Source organism: Haliotis rubra, unplaced genomic scaffold, assembly GCF_003918875.1.
Source record: "Haliotis rubra isolate DU_JTF1 unplaced genomic scaffold, ASM391887v1 Scf372, whole genome shotgun sequence".
Classification (NCBI taxonomy): Eukaryota; Metazoa; Mollusca; class Gastropoda; order Lepetellida; family Haliotidae; genus Haliotis; species Haliotis rubra.
The window spans coordinates 879,269-901,948 of NW_025767049.1; the positions used below are offsets into that span (position 1 = coordinate 879,269).

Below are 22,680 nucleotides of genomic sequence, written 5' to 3' on the forward strand. Positions count from 1 at the left end.
GCTGATGCGCAGCAGTATTGTGGTGTTATGGCCTAGCAGCAATGTGGCAACAGTGCAGCAGTGTTGTGGTGTTATAGCCTGGTTAGTACACAGCAGTGTTGTGGTGTTATAGCCTGGCTGGTACACAGCAGTGTTATGGTGTTATAGCCTGGTTAGTACACAGCAGCAGCATTGTGGTGTTATAGCCTGGCTAGCGGCAATTTTTGTTGTTGTGGTGTTATAGCCTGGCTACCCGGCTAGTACACAGCAGTATTATGGTGTTATAGCCTGGCTGGTACACACAGCAGTGTTGTGGTGTTATAACCTGGCTGAGGTACACAGCAGTGTTGTGGTGTTATAGCCTGGTTAGTACACAGCAGTGTTGTGGTGTTATAGCCTGGGTGTTGCAGTACACATGTGTTGTGGTTGTATAGCCTGGCAGTACACGGCAGTGTTATGGTGTTATAGCCTGGCTAGTACACAGCAGTGTTGTGGTGTTATAGCCTGGCTAGTACACAGCGGTGTTGTGGTGTTATAGCCTGGTGTTGTGGTGTTATAGCCTGGCTAGTACACAGCAGTATTGTGGTGTTACAGCAGCCTGTTTTATAGCCTGGCTAGTACACAGCAGTGTTGTGGTGTTAAAGCCTGGCTAGTACACAGCAGTGTTGTTGTGGTTTTATAGCCTGGCTAGTACACAGCAGTGTTGTGGTGTTATGGCCTGGCTAGTACACAGCAGCAAGTTGTGGTGTGGCAGTGTTGTGGTGTTATAGCCTGGCTAGTACACAGCAGTGTTGTGGTGTTATAGCCTGGCTAGTACACAGCAGTGTTGTGGTGTTATAGCCTGGCTAGTACACAGCAGTGTTGTGGTGTTATAGCCTGGCTAGTACACAGCAGTGTTGTGGTGTTATAGCCTGGCTAGTACACAGCAGTGTTGTGGTGTTATGGCCTGGCTAGTACACAGCAGTGTTGTGGTTTTATAGCCTGGCTAGTACACAGCTGCTGTATTGTGGTGGTATAGCCTGGCAAGTACACAGAGCAGTATTATGCTGTTGTAGTCTTGCCAGTACTGTGCTGTTGTTAAGACAACTGTTATGGCATTTTATACCGTCGTATGGCAGTATATATTGGTGGTTGGGATGCATAAAGTGCATGTTTTGATCACTCATTGAAGTTGTTCAGTATTTTATATACCTAAAGAGATTATACTTATCATTTGTATATAGTTGGCAAGTTGAGGATGTTGAAGGAAGTCTATTACTTGTGCAGGTTTCACAACGTTGATCCACCCAGAACACACCGTCCACTCTCTTTATACACCAAGTCAGTTGTCACGTCCCAAACAGCTGATAGCAACATGCCTCCTATGATAATAAGCATACACAAAGATTCTTGAGGTCAAGACCGAAACTGGTATCAAAGTATTGGTAGCTTAAAGATAATGGGGTTGACTGTATGTTTGTATAAGAGCTTTGGATTGTGTGAAGCCCTGTTGTTACACTGAGTGTTGAAAATTGTATATATAGTAAGGATGATCTCAGTCTCTGAGCAGTGTTGCCATTGATGCTTGCAAGTCTATACAAATGAATCAAAATGAACACATTTACCCAGAAGACACCTCTATTGGAGATTGCATAAAGTGAATACCTTTCCCAGATGTACATAGTGTAGGCTGTGAGTGGACATTGTTGAATTTTTAATATTTTATGTATGCTGTTATTTTTTAGTTCAGTGGCACCTTACCCGTGAAGATCCGGGTTAGAATATTCATCTTCAGTAACACATGCTTGTCGTTAGAGGCGTCTAACGGGATCTGGTGGTCAGGCTCGCTGACTTGGTTGACACATGTTATCGGTTCCCAATTGCGTAGATCGATGCTCATGCTGTTGATCACTGGATTGTCTGGTCCAGTCTCGATCATTTATAGACCGTTGCCATAAAGCTGGAATATTTGCGGCATAAAACTAAACTGACACAATGGCACCTTCCTTTTTCTTTTGATGCAGAAAAGACATTGGTACATAAGCACCTCATCTGAGACACCGCCTATGATTTTAGGCTCCTCTTTCTGCTTAAACCTCCCCTTATCTGCCCAGTTACCCATGCTGGGACAGGCCTTTAACCATATGTTATTCAAAAGGGCATACATAAGTTCTGCCTGAAGTGGGAGATTTAATGGTGATTTGTGCTGTTTTATCCCAAACGTTTATATGTGTGCCACCGACCTTCACCTTTTGTAAGTCCTTGAACTTTACAGATCCTATAGAACCATATTCGTTTGTAAATGACTTCACATTGTGTCCTTGATTTGTGCTGTTCCTATCCCAAAAGTATGTATGTATGCCACCAACCTTCACCTTTTGTAAGTCCTTGAACTTTACAGATCCTATACAACCATATTCGTTTGTAATTGACCTTCACATTGTGTCCTTGATTTGTGCTGTTCCTATCCCAAAAGTATGTATGTATGCCACCAACCTTCACCTTTTGTAAGACCTTGAACTTCACTGCGACAGATGCAAAATGAGTGTTTTTGTATATGACTTTTTCATTGATGTACAATTTTATAGTCTGTGATACATTTACACACAAAGTTCTATACATTGGCACATTTATGGTACGCCTTCTCATATCCATGACTATTCATCCTAACAAAGAATCATGAAAAGGATGTATGTGCATAATTATGTTTTTTCTGAATAGTTATCTATATATTCTAATCCAAAGTATAACCATGTACCATGCAGTTGATACATCTTCTATACTGTTAAAAAAAGGTAGGGGAACTTCATGTCTTTTTTACGATTGAAAAAATTGGGACATATATCCGAGTCAATCAATGTTGATATGATAATAATGAATGTTTTGGGAGTGCATCACTTGCACTTCCTTATGACCATAGTTGTTTGTTCAGTAATTGCTCTTGAGAGATGATTGGAAATTTGCATGTGTACAATGTTCATTTTCAATTTTTAAAAAAGATCTAGAAACAAACACTAACAACTGTGTGATGCATGAGGATTGTCAAAATTAATGGTTTACAGTGATTTATCGACCTTGAAAACTGTCAAAATAAAGAATGACAACCTATCCACGTGTATGGGGCTACTGCGTCATGCCCATGCATCCCATGCATTGTGTTTAGGTGTGATGATAAAGAGAATTGGTGTTGCGTTCATAAGATGTCAATCCTTTAAAGGTTTGTTAACGTTTCTTACTCCCTATCCAAATTGAAAATTCCGGTTCCCCTACATTTTTGGGGGAGAGAATAAATTAAGTACCCTGGGCCACGTCACTACCACAGCTTCATTGTTAGTCTTGTTTATGCGACAAAGCAACAAAAATGTCCTTCATCAAATTACAGTTGTGAGAAGAATTCTCTTTGAATTCATGAATGGGAGAGATGATAGTCACTTCCCAAGCAAAGCTGTGGTAGCAAAGTGGAGTAATAGATCATTGATGTTGGAAGCCAGTGCCAGTGTGATGACCTGTTTCTTCATGTTCTTTGTACCACTTTTGATATGTTTAAATACATTGATAAATAAAGAAATACACTGATAACACCTTTAATTTTGTTTTGGAATTTACAAGAACAGAGACTTGGTTACTTAGTTGATAGCAGGTCACCGTACCTGGACAGCATGGAGAGATGCTCATCTGGTTGATGGTACCGGGTAATACTATTGGGGCTCGATTTAGTGCTTTGTTACTTGACCTAGAAAATTAAGTGAAGATCACTAAAATAGACTGGGCCCTGCGCCTTCCCTAGATAAAGTTTGGTGTTGAATATGAAGAAAAAAATCTAGTTAACATGCAGGTTCTTGAGAAATCGTGTGACCTAAAGTAGACTGGGCCCTGCGCCTTCCCCTTGGTGACCTTGAAAGTGAAGGTCAAGGTAACATGCAGGTTAACATACTGAAATCTTCAAAGTGTCACATGACCTGAGTAAAGGTCACCATAATCGACTTCTTAGATAAAGCTGTTGAATATGAACCTAAAGGTACCAAGGTATGTCACGAGAACTTGAAACCGAATCCTAGTACCAGAATCGATAGCATTCTAATTTGTAAACACGTCACGGACGGACAGAGCCTAATACAATATCCCGCGCTTCGCGCTAAACGCGTGGCGGAGGATAATAAAAGCAGAGCAAATGGAATTTGGCTGGTGCAACTAGGTTTTTATCTTCGGTTGCACCTGGTGCAAGAAGGTAACATCTTTTAAATCGAGCCCTGCATATTTACATATTGAGGTGGTAAAGACATTAATCTTCATATTGTTTGTTAAAGGAAAGCTAATAATTGTGTCAAGAACCTAAGCATCCTTCATTAGACTGGGTCCTTTTCTTTCAGGGTTCACCTGACACAAGCTTCTTTGGAGATGTCTGATCACACGTTTATAGTGGCATCATGCGTCAGTAAATGGTCTGATTTTAGGATTATTGTAAAGAATCCCCATGCTGCTTGTGCATGGTAGTTCTTTCAGTTAAGCAAATGAGGATCTCCATGTGGATCAGGTTGTTACGGCTTCTGTCTCAACAACAACAACTCGATGTTCCCAGTGTGGAGTGTTTATTGCATGTGTTTCCTGGTTACAGATATTAGCTAAAACAGATCTTGTATACACTGACATCACCAGTACAACTGTACACCAAGTGTACTACATACACCTGGTGCATTAAAAGGATTAAATAAGAGGATTGCGTTGACATTTCAGTTTTATCTCGGTTCCTTTCCCATATTGACTAATCATGCTATTGACAAGGAGAAACACAATTACCGATATGCAAAGATGAAGAAGTCTGAGGGGAATCACCCACCGCACTCCCTTGTTTCCCAGCTAGGTTAGAGAAATGGCATCAAAAGGAAGAATCTCTTGTTTTGGACTCTACCATGTCTACAAATGGCATAAATCATTAACATTTCATAATCATCTACTAAATCACTGTACGCGACAACAAGCACAATATATACAGAAACAGCTGACGTGTAATCAAATGTACAAGTCCCATAATGTATGATCTACATCAGATGAACATTAATGTCACAAGATGCACGAGTTCACAGCCTTCAAAGTGATTAATGATGCAGAAAACATGTCCTACGTCTGATATACTGGTGGGATGGTTTGATCATTCCTGGCTATAATCTAAAGAAAGCTCAGAGACTGACTCCAAGCATGGACACCACTTGTCATGGACAGTGACTAGAATTTTAACAAGGAATTCAAATACATCTGGCCCTGATAATCAAATCAAGACTTATACATCCCATAAAGACCAATAGGACACATAAGACCAGAGAAACAGATCCAGACTTCTAACTGTAATTAATCCATTACAATTTTGTCACACTTTTGTTTATTGTTAATGCAGTTGAATCTAAACCAGGAATTTACTTGTTCTCATCAAAGTTTAAACAAAACTGGCAGGTCTTTATGCAACATTTTACAGAAATCATACCTCAACCACTAAATGATGCAAGTCAGACAAATTACTTAAAGTTAAACATGTTTATTTCAAGAGTAGAATCAACATGCCCCTTTTTTGCCTTACTGATGTTACTTCTTGAGAGTTTAATGATTTGTCCTTTACAAAACTGGTGCTTTCACCGTATCTTTCAATGTTTGGTTGGCAAAGTGGATCATCATACTGGTAAACAGTATTTGACCACGTATTGTGTGCCACAATGTTTCACGTTAAAACCTACAATGTCTCAGACATTGGCTGATGAATACATTACAAGGAGAACATGAAGAGCATACAGTCATCAGTGAATGACATGCAAAGAGCTGACTGCTGCAGCTGAATACAGTTACAAAGCTTATGGGAATAACACATGTATGTACACTACAGATTCTTGCAACGACTGATACCCTTTAACAATAATCCCTCAACTATCTGTCAACATTCTATAATAGCTTGTACCACTTTCACACCAGGGCGGGTACAGATCCTGATGTGGCAACACTAACACCCGCTACACATCACAAATATCACATGCAGGTTTCCGGTGAACCACGAGTCTTGAAACACAGTGAATAGGATTCCTGGTACACCTAGAAGGGCACCTGTCTCCTCTACATTATGCACAGAGAGTGTTTCACATTTACCATCAACCCAACTGACAACTTCAAGGTAACAATTGAATCTACTGTCACCAAGATAGGGGTAGTATTTCTACTTTTATCATGTCCCTAAATTAGGTTTTGTTCATTTTGTTTTTTTGGAATGTTGATGATTATGAAAAGAATATGTCATATCTGAGCTAAAAAGAATTTAAACAATCAAGGCTCAAATATTTTTTGTGATATATTACAAGCATATTATGATGCTTGGAATCTTAAAAAGATTCTAGAATTCCCTATCACAAATATAATGGGGAGCAGTTTGGTACGGTCAATATCTTTGTTGGGCTCTATCAGTAGCACTAGAATATGGGGATGTAGGAGTCTATCTTGGCTCGGTGGCGTTGGGCAACACACTCTGCGATCCAGATGATGTTGCGACATTCCTGTTCCTTCAGCTTGACGTAGGAGTAGAAGACACCGAATTGGAACTGGTGCATAAATGACTGGGTCATCAGCTTCACCTGAAACAAACAGAGTGTCGGTCAATCGCCTTAACATGTGATCTCACTAATTCACCCAAATATACTAACAATAATTCGACAAACAGAACAGAATAATTCACCCAAACAGAAAGTCTTGGTAATTCACACACAACACACACTCACAGCAATACCATAAATAGTTTCTTCAATGCAGCTCTCACCTCATGCTCAAAGAACTTGTCTTCCAGTGTCTTGTCACCAGGGTTGGTGCCGGCTCCATCGAACAGCTCCTTGTAATTCTATAAGCATAAACAGACATATCAGTGGCTTGTAGACAGTTTACAACTTAAATAACGCATTCACTAAACTAAAACATACATTTTCATGGTTTTGGGTTGGCAAATTATAAGGTCGCTCCATATCAATCATTTAAAATCAAATGACACCTTGACAGGTGTAGACAGAAGACAGATCAACTCACAGCATAGAAGTCTGCGACCTGCCGCACTTGATCGTAGTCCTCGCACTCCCCAAGCATAGCGAGGCCGTCAGGGTACAGGTGTCCACAACGGGGGTACAGCTTGAACCGATCCTCCTTACTCAACTCTGTGCCGAATGAGTTGATGGTGATGATAAAGGCTCGACGATCTGCCTCAAACTGAAGAAACAGATATGGCTTAGTCAGATGGACACCAAGAAGACAATTTGGAAAGTAATTGAATGGTATAGTAGTTCACAAGATGATATCTAAACCATCAATGACTAGAAGTATTCCAGCGTGGAAAAGACAGACATGTGCAAAAGTACATGCAGTACGATTATACATTCCTACATATCACCACAGATGCTGAAACATGGTTGACATGTCTCCAGCAGATTTGTCATTCGTCACCCTTTTTCTTAAAGATAATCTTCTTTATGACCAGATTTCATTGTAACTGAATATAACGATGAATAACTGTCATGCATAGCACAGAAATCTCTAGAATAATCCTGTAAGTGTAACTCACAGCAAGTGCTTCACACATGACCTCTGATGTGGCACCTCCCATCTGCTTGCAGAACCCATAGAAGTCTTCCAGGTATGCCTGTAACGACAATTAGTCATATTATACACAGAGATCCTGCTAGAAAATCACAATATTATACATACAGGTTTTGCTTAACATTTAGTGCAGATATTGTGGTACTGTTGTAACATTCAGAGTGTACATTGTGGTCTTACTGAAATTAATTGTGGTCCTGTTGTAAACGACTCCATATAGCACCCCTGCTGTGTCATTACAAGTGACAGTCCTGCTGTCATTGCAAGAATGCCTATCCCTTACCTTGTACAGTGTGTTCCTGATGATCTCAATGTTCATCTCATCCAGATCCTGCTCTGATATACAATCCATGAAGTATGGTGCTGAAATCATCAACATTACATTCTGGTAAAGAGCGGCTGTATAATCACAAACATGATCGTAGCAAGTATCTACTGTGGTGACACAGCAGGACCTTACAGCTACACAGGTGCATCACTGACCAAGACCCATCACAAGTCACTGGTCACAAGCAGTCTGAAAGATGTGACAACTTGGACTGAATTGGTAAAATTTGTTAACTTTTTTCGAAAAATGATCATTCTTTACCTCAAATATGTTCACCTATTCTCATGAGAATAACTACCACAAAGGTCTGCATTGATGATCAGATCTTCTACATGCATGAATCACTGAGAGACTTAACCAAGGTGTCCACTAGTAACTAAATACACAGGAGGGGTGTCCATTAGAGACTAAATTCGTTAAGGGTGTTCACTGGAACCACATTGTACAGTTCTCTTGACTGCACACCTACATACCCAGTGAGGTGTTCGCTAGAGAGTAAATACCTCAGGGGTGACTACAATGGATTCCATATCCCAAGGTGTACACTAGAGATGACATACCTACAGGGGTATCCACTTGACACTATGTGCATAGAGAGGTATCCACCAGACACTAAATGCCTTGAGGGTGTCCATTAGACATAATGAACTAGAGAGTGTCCACTAGTGGGGTGTCCACTAGAGGGATGACATACCTACAGGGGTATCCACTTGACACTATGTGCATGGAGAGGCATCCATCAGACACTAAATGCCTTGAGGGTGTCCATTAGACATAATGAACTAGAGAGTGTCCACTAGTGGGGTGTCCACTAGAGATGACATACCTACAGGGGGATCCACTTGACACTATGTGCATAGAGAGGTATCCACCAGACACTAAATGCCTTGAGGGTGTCCATTAGACATAATGAACTAGAGAGTGTCCACTAGAGAGATGACATACCTACAGGGGGATCCACTTGACACTATGTGCATAGAGAGGTATCCACCAGACACTAAATGCCTTGAGGGTGTCCATTAGACATAATGAACTAGAGAGTGTCCACTAGTGGGGTGTCCACTAGAGATGACATACCTACAGGGGGATCCACTTGACACTATGTGCATAGAGAGGTATCCACCAGACACTAAATGCCTTGAGGGTGTCCATTAGACATAATGAACTAGAGAGTGTCCACTAGTGGGGTGTCCACTAGAAACCAAATACCTAGATGGGTGTCCAGCTAGAGACTACGTACCTAGAGGAGTGTCAACTAGTACAGCATTGTACAGTTCTGCAGGGGTGGAAGCGATGTGGATTGCCTCCATCTGCTCAAAGCTTCCCAAGGGATGACACTTGGGAATGAGCTCGTTGATTGGTCGTTGATGAAGTGTGCCAGTGATGAGAAGGATGATGTTGTCGATCATGTAGCTGTACCTGTAGACAGTGGGGAAATCAATATTGTGAAAATGTTCTAATGTGTATGAAGAATTGGTAAGATTTAGCTTTACTTAGTAACAATTTTTAAAATGCATATCCAGTTCATCATGGCATGTTAGATAATCATTTTATGCTGTTGCTGTAACATGGCAGCCTGCAAAGGGGGTTAAAAACTATTCAACTGTTAAGAGCACAACAATAACTTGTAATCATCAGTATTGCAGCAACATTACTGGCTTGTATACAATTAAGTTAAGTCCTAACCATCCTGTATTAAAAATATGACATATGTACCAAGGACATAATAACATGCTCAATAAACACATGATTGAAAACCCAATAAAATTTACTAGACTCAAGCGTTGGACAAACGGACAAGTGGTACACTGCTCAGGGGTACTTGAAGTTTGCTAGTGTATTCTTATCTGCATGATTCATGATAACGGTGTAACTTGTAACACAGGGAGTAATCCAGGACCCTTTTACTTTCATTGTGACCCAAGGCTGATCACAGAGAAGCCATGCCATATGACTCACGTGATGTAGTCGAGGAAGGTGGCCAGTGGCTCCAGACAGTGGTTCCTCAGATGCTGGAACTCGATGACAAGTTTCTCTCGGAGTCTGTCATCAATGACAGAGACTGTGAGGGGGCTGGGCTCGTTGGCTAGGAAGTTGCCATAATCTGTGCTTTGAAGGTGAAGCTTGAGATCTGAAACAGCATTCAGACACATCAGGAGAGCTGGGCGGGGCTTACATGACAACAGGACACAATGGGACGAACTTTATCATACAATACAGTAGATGATATACATTAAATATTAGGGGTGACTATTGGGGGGGAAACAACTATTGCGCTAGCAAAAGTCTATTGCAACATATTATTGCAATGGCAATAGTCTATTGCGACCAACTATTGAAATACTATTGCAATAGTTTTTCTCTCCTTGAATTGTCTCATTTGAAGTAATTTACCAAATGAATGTATAGTTTATATGAAATAAAAACAAGCTGAAGTAGTTTCAGTCTCTTTTCATAACTGACAAGAAACTTGAAACCTAAATGAAGTAAACAGATAAAACAAACTCAATGAAGCTGCAAGTCTGCACCCAAACATCCTGTATTTTGCGCTGCATATTTATCAACGGAAGTCAATTACTAAACTATCGATAGTCACACATACTATCGATGCATCAATAGCTTTTCATTTCTAACACTGATTAATTACTATCGAACACTCATCAATTGCAATCCATCGATAGTTTGATGCATCACTACAGCTCTATTAAATATTCATGAAGCTTTAATAACAGGGCCCGGAATAGTACTATTACGATGATACAGTGACACACAAAGATATGACAAGCATCACTGTAGTGAGGTCATATCACAGATTGAATGACAAGTTGACAATGAATAAAACTGATCATGGCTACTTCTGGACCCTTCATCTGTGGAATGACATGGTGACTTCTGAATGCCTGTGAAGACACATAATTCCATACCGCACATCCCTGACAAATCCTACTGTGTAACATACATACATACATACATACAACATACATACATACATACATACATACATACAAATACTTGTATAGCGCCAATATCAGTAAACCGCTCAAAGGCGCGCTTTGGCTCTAAGATGGTGTTGATATCACATAGAGTTCAATTGCTTCAGCAAAGAGACAAGTCTTTAGATTTGATTTAAAACAGCTAAATCTGGTTGTGTTCTGAGGTGAGATGTAAGATTTTCCAGAGATGAGGGCCAGTCGTCTCGAGTGACCTGTCACCGTATGTTTTTGTCCTAGTCACAGGAATTGTAACAGTCCACACCACCAGTGGTGCCAAGACTAGTAAGAGTTTGTGGGTCAAGTTCACTGGTTTGTCTCCCTTCACTTGTCTAAACAGTGATATCAATTTTGTGATAAAATGGGATAACAGGTTTTGCATAGTTTTGTTGATACATAATGCATCAAGAAATGAATAAGCTGAGCAAATGGAAAACTAGTAGCATCATTTCATTGAGCATTTCTATTCATCATCAAACTTTGGGAAGAGACAAAATTCAATAACAGGGCTTATTTGTACAATTCCACTAATACAGAAAGACATGATGCAATAAGATCACTGTCGTGTTTGACAGAATTTGATAATGACGGCTAATGTAAACAAACAGTGTTGGTCCAATGCCCATGTTTTTTATAAAATGTGATGAACATACAACACACTGCCAAATATAGAAACCTACTCTCTGTTTACCACAGCTACAATACAACTAACTGACAGTGATTTTGCATTACTTTGTATTTACTTTTGTCAGGACATTCTTCTGCTACATTAATAACTTAGAATAAAACCTTCAAAATGTTTTGGGAGACATCAATCTACATCGAAGAGAATAATCTGATGAAACACCCTGTGGCAGCAAGATTTCAAAAACACTGCTTAACATGTATATATAACATTCATAAGAAAACAAGATATTTTGATAATAACATACTGTTTTCCTGTCGAACAACATCAACTGTCATGAAGTGTCTAAACATATAACATAAATGCCTGTTTGATTTGTTTCTATGGTATCTAATACAAAATACAAATTTAAGCCAAAAATAGGCGACAAAAGTCAATATCTCAGGTGTATTTCCATCTTAAAACATATTTTCAATATGTCAGCAGTACCACTGTTTAACAATGTTTAATAATCTGACTTTTCATCTGATGTGGAAACATATTTTAACACAAGCTCAATAAGAAAACCACCCCATAAAAATTCCAAGCTGCATTGCAGCACAGACGACCCAGTGGTTCACCAGGATACACAGATATGAGGCCATACCTTCAACATTGCACTGACAACACTGGGGCTCTACAGGGGTGGGGGGGCCAAAGGAAGGATAAATATTCAACTAAATAAAGAAAATATTCACAAGTAAGGACATATGGACATACAGTCCATCATATTGACAGCTCTGACAAAAATGATCTTTAGCATTGATTTCGTTACAGTCAGCATGGTGTGATAAACTCAGTGAAGTCAATGTACACTAATGCGTCCCTTCTTGTCAGACTCAAGCTTTATCATGTCTGTTTACTCAATAGGTTCACATGGTTTTCATCACTTGTGATCAAGGTTATTCTCGATTCTCCTGACTTGTACATGAAATATATATATACTTTCTTGCTTTGCTCATCTAGAGTAGTCATGGTAGATGACCATCAAGTTTCAATAACTCATATTAAATGTTATCATCATTATATACACATACACTTACTCTCTTATCATAATTATATTCGTACATTAATCAAATTAAAATGTCCTTACACATTGCTCTGAGGAGTAAACCACACAATTTTGCATAATTTCTATGTATGTGATACACAAATTAATTGTATAACTACAGCACAAAAAAACACGATAAACAACATGTACAAATTTCACTGAACATTCATGATAGGTTTAAGGATTAAGAGCCAAACAATCAAGAACATATTACCCTATTGAGACTATAGTCTATTTTCTGACAGTTATTATCTTTCTATGAAGGAAATGGCATAAAGCTCTTCAGCAATAGCCATAGTTATTAATCATGTTGATAACAGTAACAATTGAACGTAAACATACTAAACATCCCTATGCATATTAATATAAGTTCAACAGAATCTTCACTCTGATGTTAAACCTTATGAATCTGATTCACAGATTAACATGATCACCTTAGAACCTGATAGAAAACAGCACACCAAATTTCCCTAAGTTCTTTTAAACAAAATGGATAGTTTCATTATCACTTTGCAATGTAATTGTAATAAACATGGTTGGAGAGACAGGGATACAGTGACAGGATGAAGTAAACAGATTATTCGTAACATCCCAGGGTCATAACACTGAATAATGCCCTGGGGGCTCATATAAGAAAATTAATCATGTTTTAGTGGGACCTACTTCCTTGTCTATCACGCCCTCTTTAAACAGGCAAGACTAATCATAGGATCATGTATGTTTCACCAAAACAACAAACAATAATAATACTAAACTACAACAGATAGACCAAGACCAAGCCTTGAATTGTAAGCTCTGGTTGGGGAGTCCTACTTATGTTGATGAAGTTCATTTACTGGGTACCGAATTAATTGTCTGCTGATGAGCATGAAAATGTGGTTTATGAGTTTAGACATTTGTCAAACATTGAAGAAATATGTCTTCATACAAACACTGATCCATACACACGTGATATATGCTAAATGCACAGGTGGATGCAGATGGGCCAATACTCATAACATTGATTATCATTTGAAATCAGGGAATAGAGTTTAATATAAATAGTGGTTTATGTCTTTGGCCCCATAGCTTTTTTCACAATCGCATGGAGACAGTGACCGAAATTAAGGTTGGTTTTCTGACTGTAAATCCTGTAAATTATCATGATGATGTACATGTCACATGATGAATAACAACAAACGAATCACTCACACTTTGACAACACAAAATCGAATCAATACGTGTAAACGATAAAAATAACGGGAACTTTACAATCTACACAATCAACAGGACATAAACGTCACATACCGGATCCACGCCGACAAACGGGTAGCAGTATGTTCACATTCACAGGATTTAGAACGCAAGTATTATTCTGAATCAACGCAAAATTACCTTCAAGCGTTTCACACTGCACGAGGTTCAAATAATCAGCCTGGCGTAATATTCCTGCTTTGAAGCCACGGACAAGACCTTCCACATAGCCGTGGTCAATATTGAAAGTCAGTTCGGGCATCATTTTGTGAAATTTTGTGGAAAACTGTGTGTCACCTTCACAAGCACCTATCTACTTTGACAGAATGGATCACATGATCTGATGCTGACATCTTCCGGTCATAAACATAACTAAGGAGAGATAACTCTATGCTTTCTTACGTAAGTTGCCTACCACTAGCTAAGCATAGAAAATCTCATTCGACACTTCTACATATTTCGAGCCACGGAAATATTTACAAATAAAAAAGTGTCGTATATGGTAAAATACACTGTATCCGACAATCACAAGAAAGAGAGTAAAAAAAAATACCCACAGAGACTTTCTTGTTCGGAAGTTAATGTTTCTTGCCATATAAGCAACGAGTTTAATCAATCAATCAATCATTTATTCTCAAATAACCACGGTTGGTGGTACAAGAGCGAAAACAAATATTTTATATACAAAAGCAAACGTAAAGATAAATAATAATATATAGTATATATAAATACAAAAATATAATGCAAGATGGCTGTATCTAGTCTCAGTTTATGTTTCTTATAAGGGCTGATACTTTTGATACAAATATTTTGACATTAAAAAATATAGTGAAATTCATCAGCAATAGATACAGATTGACAGAGTTTACAGGTTCTATCACAGCGTGGTATAACAATTCAGAGAATTCGATTCCGGTTTACAAATTATTTGAGAGCTGATTAATTAGTGATCAATTATTAAAATGTCTGTAATGTTAGTCTGTATTTGAAATGACCCCCAGATTCATGGATTTCGGCATTAACGGCTAAATGCACAAAATCTATTCTAACATATGAAGCAGCTGCAATGGATCCAAGATGTGTGGCATTTCCTGAAATAGAATTTAACAATACGTAAAAATATGTTTCATAGCAATTAAAGTAAGAACTACCGGACCTTAATCAGTATGTAAGGATAGATGTTGTATTCCAAAAACTGTTACACCGTCATGGCGTGTCACTTCCTAATCAATGACCGCTATATAGCTGGAATATTGCTGAGTGCGGCGTTAAACAACAACCACATACTAATCAATGGCACTCTATGGTACAGGGGTTCGAATCACTGTTTGGACAATAATGTTTACAAATATACTAAGATAAAATTTTTTAGAGTGAGTGAGTTTAGTTTTACACCACACTGAGCAATATTCCAGCTATATGGCAGCCGTCTGTAAATAATCAAGTCTGGTCCAGACAATCCAGTGACCAACAGCATGAGCATCGACCTGCGCAGCTGGGAACCCATGACATGTGTCAACCAAGTCAGCGAGCCTGACCACCCGATCCCGTTAGTCCCATCTTACGACAAGCATGTGTTACTTGAAGATCAATTCTAACCCGGATCTTCACGGATCTTTTAGAAAATATCGTTTAAACTATTGATTATTATCATTTAAACTATTAATTATTACCTTAAAGACTTGTGCATACCTTTCTAGTATGGTCTTACCCAGACCGAGGGAAAGTTCTGGTAGTTTTTTTCGTTTTATATAAGGGGCTTTTGTTATCTTACATTGCATCTCACATTACCAGCAGTTGTGTGGTGATCACGTTTCATTTTGGATACAAAGCATATGCCTGTTTGGGAATCTTGACCACATTTGCAGCAAGGTAAATATTATCAACACTGTCTCTTTTCTACAATCACTGCTTTTATATTATACTGCCTGTAACATTTCTACCACCACCCTATTTTGCCACTGCCGTTGTAATTCCCTTGTAGTTTAAACTTAGTTAATTTTAGTTTAACTGTTAATTATATCGCACATTTTAGTAGCATGATTTCCGTTTAGTGTAGAGTTTCGGCTTGGGAATCGACGCGAAACAATGGATTAACATTCGATAATACTAAGGGATATATTTTCTTCACATAAAGTGGTAATTAAAGACAATACGAACTGATAAAACCCCTTAAGTTTACTGTAACCGACTAAAATTTATAATGAATGATACCGCGAGGTTATGTAGAGTAACATCACGCAAACAGAAACACAGAGTTACCCACACACATGTACATCCACATTTGCAAACGTTTTGAAGTCGGACACGCACTCACGCACGCACGCACGCACGCACGGACGGGCGTACGTACCAACGTACGTATGTATGTACACACACAGGTAAATCATATTTGCGTGTATATGTATTTATGTATGCAGATATCACCTTACGCACACGTCTTTACTGTTTACACTATATTTTTGTGTGTGCTGGTGACAGCAAACTTCACTTGAGAAAATGGGTCAGGATCATTCAGTACTAACAGGTTGTCAGATTAACTGTTGATATAAGTGAAGTAAGCATTTCTTCTTTACTGCAATCTGTTGCACGATTTTTGCACACTCTGGAATTCTTGTCTTAGTCAACACTTAAGAAAGTTTTTATTAAGAGCATACCTTCAACCATTATCCTTGCCGATGGCGTGGTGTGACATATATGTCGTTTTGCTTTAAGCTTTACTCTCGATTCCCATGGTTTACGTTAATCAAATTCATTTTACACCAGATGTAGGAATTCATCATATGTTAAATGAACCTCCTTAACCTGCCAGTTATGTGTGTTCAAGGTTAATAACTATAGATTTAACTGCCGCTTCGCTAACTTTATTAACTGAGAAATCTTAGCGTGGAACGTTTTTTTCTTGTTGCACTTTGAACACTGATGTAACACATGATTGCCTGGCCCAGACTCGATTATTTTCAGACCGGCGCCATCGACCACAGTAGTCTCCTATCCCGTCTTAAAGTTTAGATCGGTATCGAAGGAACTGTATTTGCCTGGTTCAAATCATATCTCGACAACAGGCATCAATCGATTCATCTGAAGGGGGTATCTTCATCGGCGCTTGAGTTTAGATGTGGTGTTGCACAAGGTTCAGTGCTCGGACCGGTGTAATTTACCCTCTACATTCGACAATTGGGCGAAATCATTGGAAACTATGATCTTCCGAAGCACTTCCATTCTGACGATTCCCAGATCATTAACTTCTTCAGACCGGGTCTTTCCTCAGCATCAGCGGCTCTCACTCAGATCAGTCAGTGCTACTCAGTGAGTAGTGAGTGGTTTACGCTGCTTTTAGCATTGTTAAATGCTCCAGAGTTCGTATGAATGTAAACCAAATTTCCTACGTGGATAATAAAGTCTTATCTTATCTTATTCCAGCAATATCACGGCCGGGGACACCAGAAATGGGCTTCACACATTGTACCCATGTGGGGAATCGAACCCGGGTCTTCAGCGTGACGAGCGAACGCTTTAATCACTAGGCTACCCCACCGCCCCAGTGCTAACACTGGATGACCGCAAATACTGAAGCTCAACAATGAGAAAACTGAGGCACTCCTAACCGGACCTGTGAGTCAAACACAAAAACACTGCTTACATTACAGTTGGAACAACACCGATTCCTCTTGCCAGCTCAGCCAGGAACATTGGAGACACATTTGACTCCCAACTGACTATGGTGGCCCATGTCAGCAATGTCTCCTGAACTTGGTTTTTCATCCTAAGGAACATCAACTGTGTCAGAAATGTGAAATATGGTAATAAGGTACAAAATAGGTTCAGTTAAACATTGATCTAAGGGAGATCACTCCATTTTCTTTAGCGGTATGCAAGGTGACCATGCCGTCGAAAAAGGGGAATAACTCTCGGGGTTTGTGAAGGACGTTTGAAAGTTGCAATGGTTTCTGGAATAAAAGGCTCAACTGCACACGACTGCACAGAAAACTCCTTTCAACCAGTGCAACTATAACCCTCATTATCTCTCTCGTCTAGTCACGTCTTGATTACTGTGACAGCCTCTTGATTAATGCTCCCAAATCTCTGAACAACAGACTTCAGCATGTTCAAAACACAGCTGCACGAATTTCATCTCTAGCTCCCAGACAGGCACACATCACTCCAGTACTCAAATATATTCATTGGCTTCCAGTTCACCTCCGTATCAAGTTCAAGCTCCAGTCCCTCGCCTTCCAATGTATCTCCGGATCAGCTCCGCAGCCTTCTTCAGACTCAGCCTGCTCGAACTCTCAAATATCCAGACCAAGTCTCTGCCTGTTGTCCCCAATACAATAACTGGCAGCTATGGCCAAAGATCATTTGCATATGCCGCAGCTACTCAGTGGCATAATCTGCCCCAACAACTCAAAGACTCTCAAACCTTGTCATATCTCAAAGCCCTACTAACAACTTTCCCCTTCCGCCAAGCTTTCCCTGACTGTCAATATTCAACCAGATTGTGCGCTTTGAGCATCCTTATGTTTGGAAATGGCACCATATAAATGCACTATATTATATATCCTCAATATTGCTGAGTGCGGCGTCAAACAACAAACACACTGTTCGCTGCTACTTTGCTGTCTGCGGCCATCATCATAGTGTAGATCTAGAGCATTCTTTTGTGATTGTAATCCAATCAGTTGATAGTTCAATAACGGTTTCACTAACTTGAATTAGAGCTGATTTCTTGTGCGTCTCTACTCAATAGCTGGTATATATTTTCGCCATTAATCGATAATAATTAATGATACACAACTTAAATAAACACAGTGGTTGGTCATCAGTCAACAATGGTTTCTTTTTTTCCCTTCTCTTCTACCGAGACAGACACCACAAGTACATGTTCTCATGAAACATTTTTCAGTTGTTGTTTTCAATATTGTGCTAATAACAATTTAATACAGAGTAAGTCCTATCCAAGCAGAGGTGATGAAATGGCCCATGTCAGACAATTGGACAGCACTTCTGCCGTGATATTAAATATCCCTTCCCCAGCTTCCGACCTTGAACCGTCTCATTTAAATAGCCTCGTTTAAATCTCATAGAAATCCATGATTGACACGGAAACAGTTTAGTGTGTGATTTGGTGCTAATAAAACTGGAATAATTATGTTTTCATATTTCCACGTGTTGCAAGAAAACCCATTGCCGATACGAGGATGGGACGACAGGATGGTCTGGCATCTGCTCATTACACGTTACATGTGTTACCCACCTGGCACTATACAGGAGTGACTGCGTAAAGGCGACCGTTGCAAAATAGGATTCATGCGAGATGCTGCTGCCAGGTCATCCTCGATAATCTCTAGGGTATATATACCTATACGTTACGATCACTCTCCACTATACCCTTGATGCATCCACGGCTTGGCCCGATAATTATATTACCTCCCTTTGCTGGCTCCGCATTCACACAGTAGCCAATCAGCTAAGTCGCCGTTACATCCGATCTTGCCAGTGTCAACAAAGATAGCGGTCGCAGTCGCGAAGGTTTGTTCGCAGTGCCACTCAGATTTTTGAGGAAATCATACAGACAAATTGACAGATCTGAAACTTTTAAAATATATATGAAAGAACTCCTTCTACCGCTTTCAGAGTACCTCTGCATCAACTGTGCTGCTAAGTTTAAACGGTTAGATAATTTAGAAGCGAAAGTGAGCTTTGATTGGTTCGCTCAACTTCCCAGCGTAGACACCTGATTGGATAAAAAGCCAGCAAAGGGAGGTAATAATATCATCGGGCCGTGGATGCATCCAGGGTATAGTGGAGAGTGATCGTAACGTATACCCTGGAGATTATCGAGGATGCTGCCAGGTAGACACCTATAGGACTGAGAGACAAAGGAAGTGATGGTAGACCGACACCTATAATATTCAGGGACGCAGGTTTTCCTGTCAGCTTAACACCTATAGCATTGAGAGACGCAGGTAGTGCGTCCAGATCGATATCTGCAGATTCAGAGACGCTGGTAGTGCGTCCAGATCGACTCCAACTGGACTGAGAAACTCAGGCGTTGCTGCCAGGTCGACACCTGTAGGATTGAGAGGCACAGGGTTTGCTGCGAACCGTCATTCTGGTATCGTTGGAGATGTTTGTTGGTTAATTGACGTATTATGTTTGGTATTTTAAATTAACAGAGAAAAGAATACAAACGCCAATAAGAATTATGACCACACCTTGTCACATGATTAAACTGGGAAAGTACAGATTCTAGTGCTTTTGGGGGGTGAGTCTGATCATGGATTCGAAAGCACGCGGTATGAGTGAGGCACCTAGTAACAAGCACAGAGGTCAGATATCTGCATGACAACTGGTGGTCTGGATCACGTTTGTACCCCTCTGACAAGTGTACGGGTCCTACTAGGTACGATCAGGGAGTTGAGTGTGCCTACCTACATGTACCTAACCTACTTCTTCCGAAGACCCCTGAAGGTTAGAACTGATTTTCAGCAACGCATGCGTGTCGTAAGAGGTGACAGAGTAACCAGGCACCCTAACTTGGTTGATGCATGTCATCGTAGCCCAATGGCGTAGACAGATGCCCATGAAATTATTGATCGGATTGTCTGGTCCCAAGCTGGATTATTTTACACTCGTGGTGAGTGAGTAGCTGCTTCAATATCTGGATTATTGTCTTCACGCCTGAGCGAATATAATGACGCAGCTGAGTCGACCAATATATCTTCGACACCCGGCAACGTGGCTGACTACTGGAAGTGTGTTGTTCCAAGATGTAGAAGCAACTTGTCAACAACTGGAGATTTACTCAGTGGAAGTGTGTTGTTCCAAGATGTAGAAGCAACTTGTCAACAACTGGAGATTTACTCAGAACAGTTACTGGAGAGCACAATCACGGGCCTGACAATACCAGACTCGGGTACACTGAGAAAAAGAGTCAGGCATCTTTGACATCTTTGTACAACATCAAGGATCAGGGTATTATAATTATTCAACACATATTGGGAAACACTGTATCAAAAACCAACACATTAATAAGTGGTATCATGAGTTGCAATGTAACATTCCTGTCAAAACCAAATATAACATGATAGCTTTTGGTGCACCACCCATTCAAACATCCAGTGGTTCCAGTACAAAATCCTACACCATAATGACACCATATCCTACCAACTAATAGGGCTGTGCAATATTACCGGTATATACCGGTACAGTATCTGGCGATACGATGATCGCGATATGGTTCAGATTCTGCAATATATTAGGTCATCCAAACTTAGGTCCATTTGAATTATCTGCCCTTGATTTCCATAGCAACAAAATGTGCTCTAAAAGTGCCAAATATACCTTTGTTTCTTTTCTGTTTCATGTAACATTTTACAAGTGGGAGTGTCATTATAAGTGGCTCCAAAAGTGCCAAATATTCTACCAAATGCTTTAGGTTTTGGGGTTTGAATGGTTTCATATGTGACGTGTTGGAGGAATTAAGTGGCCTCATATGGACCAACCTCTTTAGAAAAGCAAGTTATGTTCTTGTTGTGAATAACACAACGTTTTGGAGTGTATACTTGCTCCTTCATCAGGTCATGAATATTCACAATAAAGAAGTTGACATCCATAAATCTTGCTTTTCTTATGCATTCCACTCCTAAATGCCCTTCAAAGATTTTACCAATCCTTTATTTGGACTTATAAGTAGAGCTACTGGCTCTGAGTGACCATTTCACTTTTCACATTTATTTTGTTATTTTTGTTTTGTTTCATAATGGGACATATGTTATCAATTTATGATAAAGGCCAAAGTTTTATAAATCTTGTAGGAATGTATAATGCCAATCTAGTCAATGATCTTAGTTATTGGAGGTCACATGATATTTTATGCTCAAGTAGTTCACCTAAATCATGTGTTTGTTTCATTTTACAACAGTTCATGTAAACACATGTTTATGTTGGAGTTGAATCTGAATGATCACTGACAAACAGTAACAATAATGACATACTGCACTGAAGTGCATTCTGTTGAAGCAAACAACACTGACCATGGAAATCATGTTATACTATTACCTTTATCATTATGTTCGCCAAACTTTGTTTCAATACAGTTACTTCAATCAAACATTCCACATTAAGGCTCTATATCATTTATCTGTAAACCATTGGCATACACCCATACACAATGGGCCAGGGAGCCTGAAAGTATGGTGTCACAGCAACTAAGAAGATGATGTCGCACACATAGAGCTATTATGAATTTATGATGTACGCACTGGGACAGAAACCTTCCAGTCAATATATCACAATATATATTGCAATATCTCTTGAATTATTGCAATATATCGCAATATGAGAATCAGGGCAATATCCAGCCCTACCAACTAATATCCGTTTACAAAGAATGGACTCTACCAAATCAGATAGATGTGACTTTTGTTCCTACAAAACGGATACATTGCAGCATGTATTTTGGGAATGTGAACATGTACGGCCACTGTGGATCAAACTGGAAGATTGGCGAAAAGAAAAAGCTCAAATAGAAATTAACTTTAATAAAGAAAGGATACACGCTGGTTTTCCAGAGAGAAACAATGACTCACTAATATAATCATCTTGATTTTCAAAAAGACTTTATTTGACCATAAACAAAAACATTAAAATACAAAGTCCGGGATTATTATAATCGATACTAAATGTGCAGCTGAAATGTCTAATAGAGTCGATATGTTTTACAAATTCTGGTCTTCATGTCATTTTCTGTTCATGTAAATGTATTGTGTGATTGATACCAGCATTTACCTTGAAATAAAAAATTAAATAAATAAATTTTTAAAAATTGAAAAAAGAG

At 39.4% G+C, this 22,680-nt stretch overlaps 1 protein-coding gene and 1 long non-coding RNA gene across 4 annotated transcripts; one reads left to right on the forward strand and one right to left on the reverse strand.

Annotated features, from left to right (window-relative positions):
- Nucleotides 1-103: 103 nt before the first annotated feature.
- Nucleotides 104-1,794, forward strand: LOC124285987. 3 transcript variants are annotated; one of them, XR_006900925.1, is made up of 4 exons: nt 104-178; nt 432-500; nt 555-718; nt 769-1,794. It is a non-coding gene; the product is annotated as an uncharacterized LOC124285987 (long non-coding RNA). The 3 variants fall into 3 exon arrangements; XR_006900924.1 differs by having other exon boundaries at nt 605-718; XR_006900923.1 differs by lacking the exon at nt 555-718 and having other exon boundaries at nt 106-178; nt 766-1,794.
- Nucleotides 1,795-4,530: 2,736 nt separating this feature from the next.
- LOC124285986 (V-type proton ATPase subunit d 1-like) lies at nt 4,531-14,185 on the reverse strand. The gene is made up of 8 exons (XM_046722300.1): nt 13,980-14,185; nt 9,860-10,031; nt 9,141-9,319; nt 7,856-7,935; nt 7,538-7,615; nt 7,009-7,185; nt 6,749-6,826; nt 4,531-6,566 (listed from the first exon to the last, which is right to left on the reverse strand). Exons 1-8 carry the CDS (start codon nt 14,101-14,103, stop codon nt 6,405-6,407), a joined length of 1,050 nt encoding a protein of 349 aa, XP_046578256.1. The 5' UTR covers nt 14,104-14,185; the 3' UTR covers nt 4,531-6,404.
- Between the last annotated feature and the right edge of the window lie 8,495 nt (nt 14,186-22,680).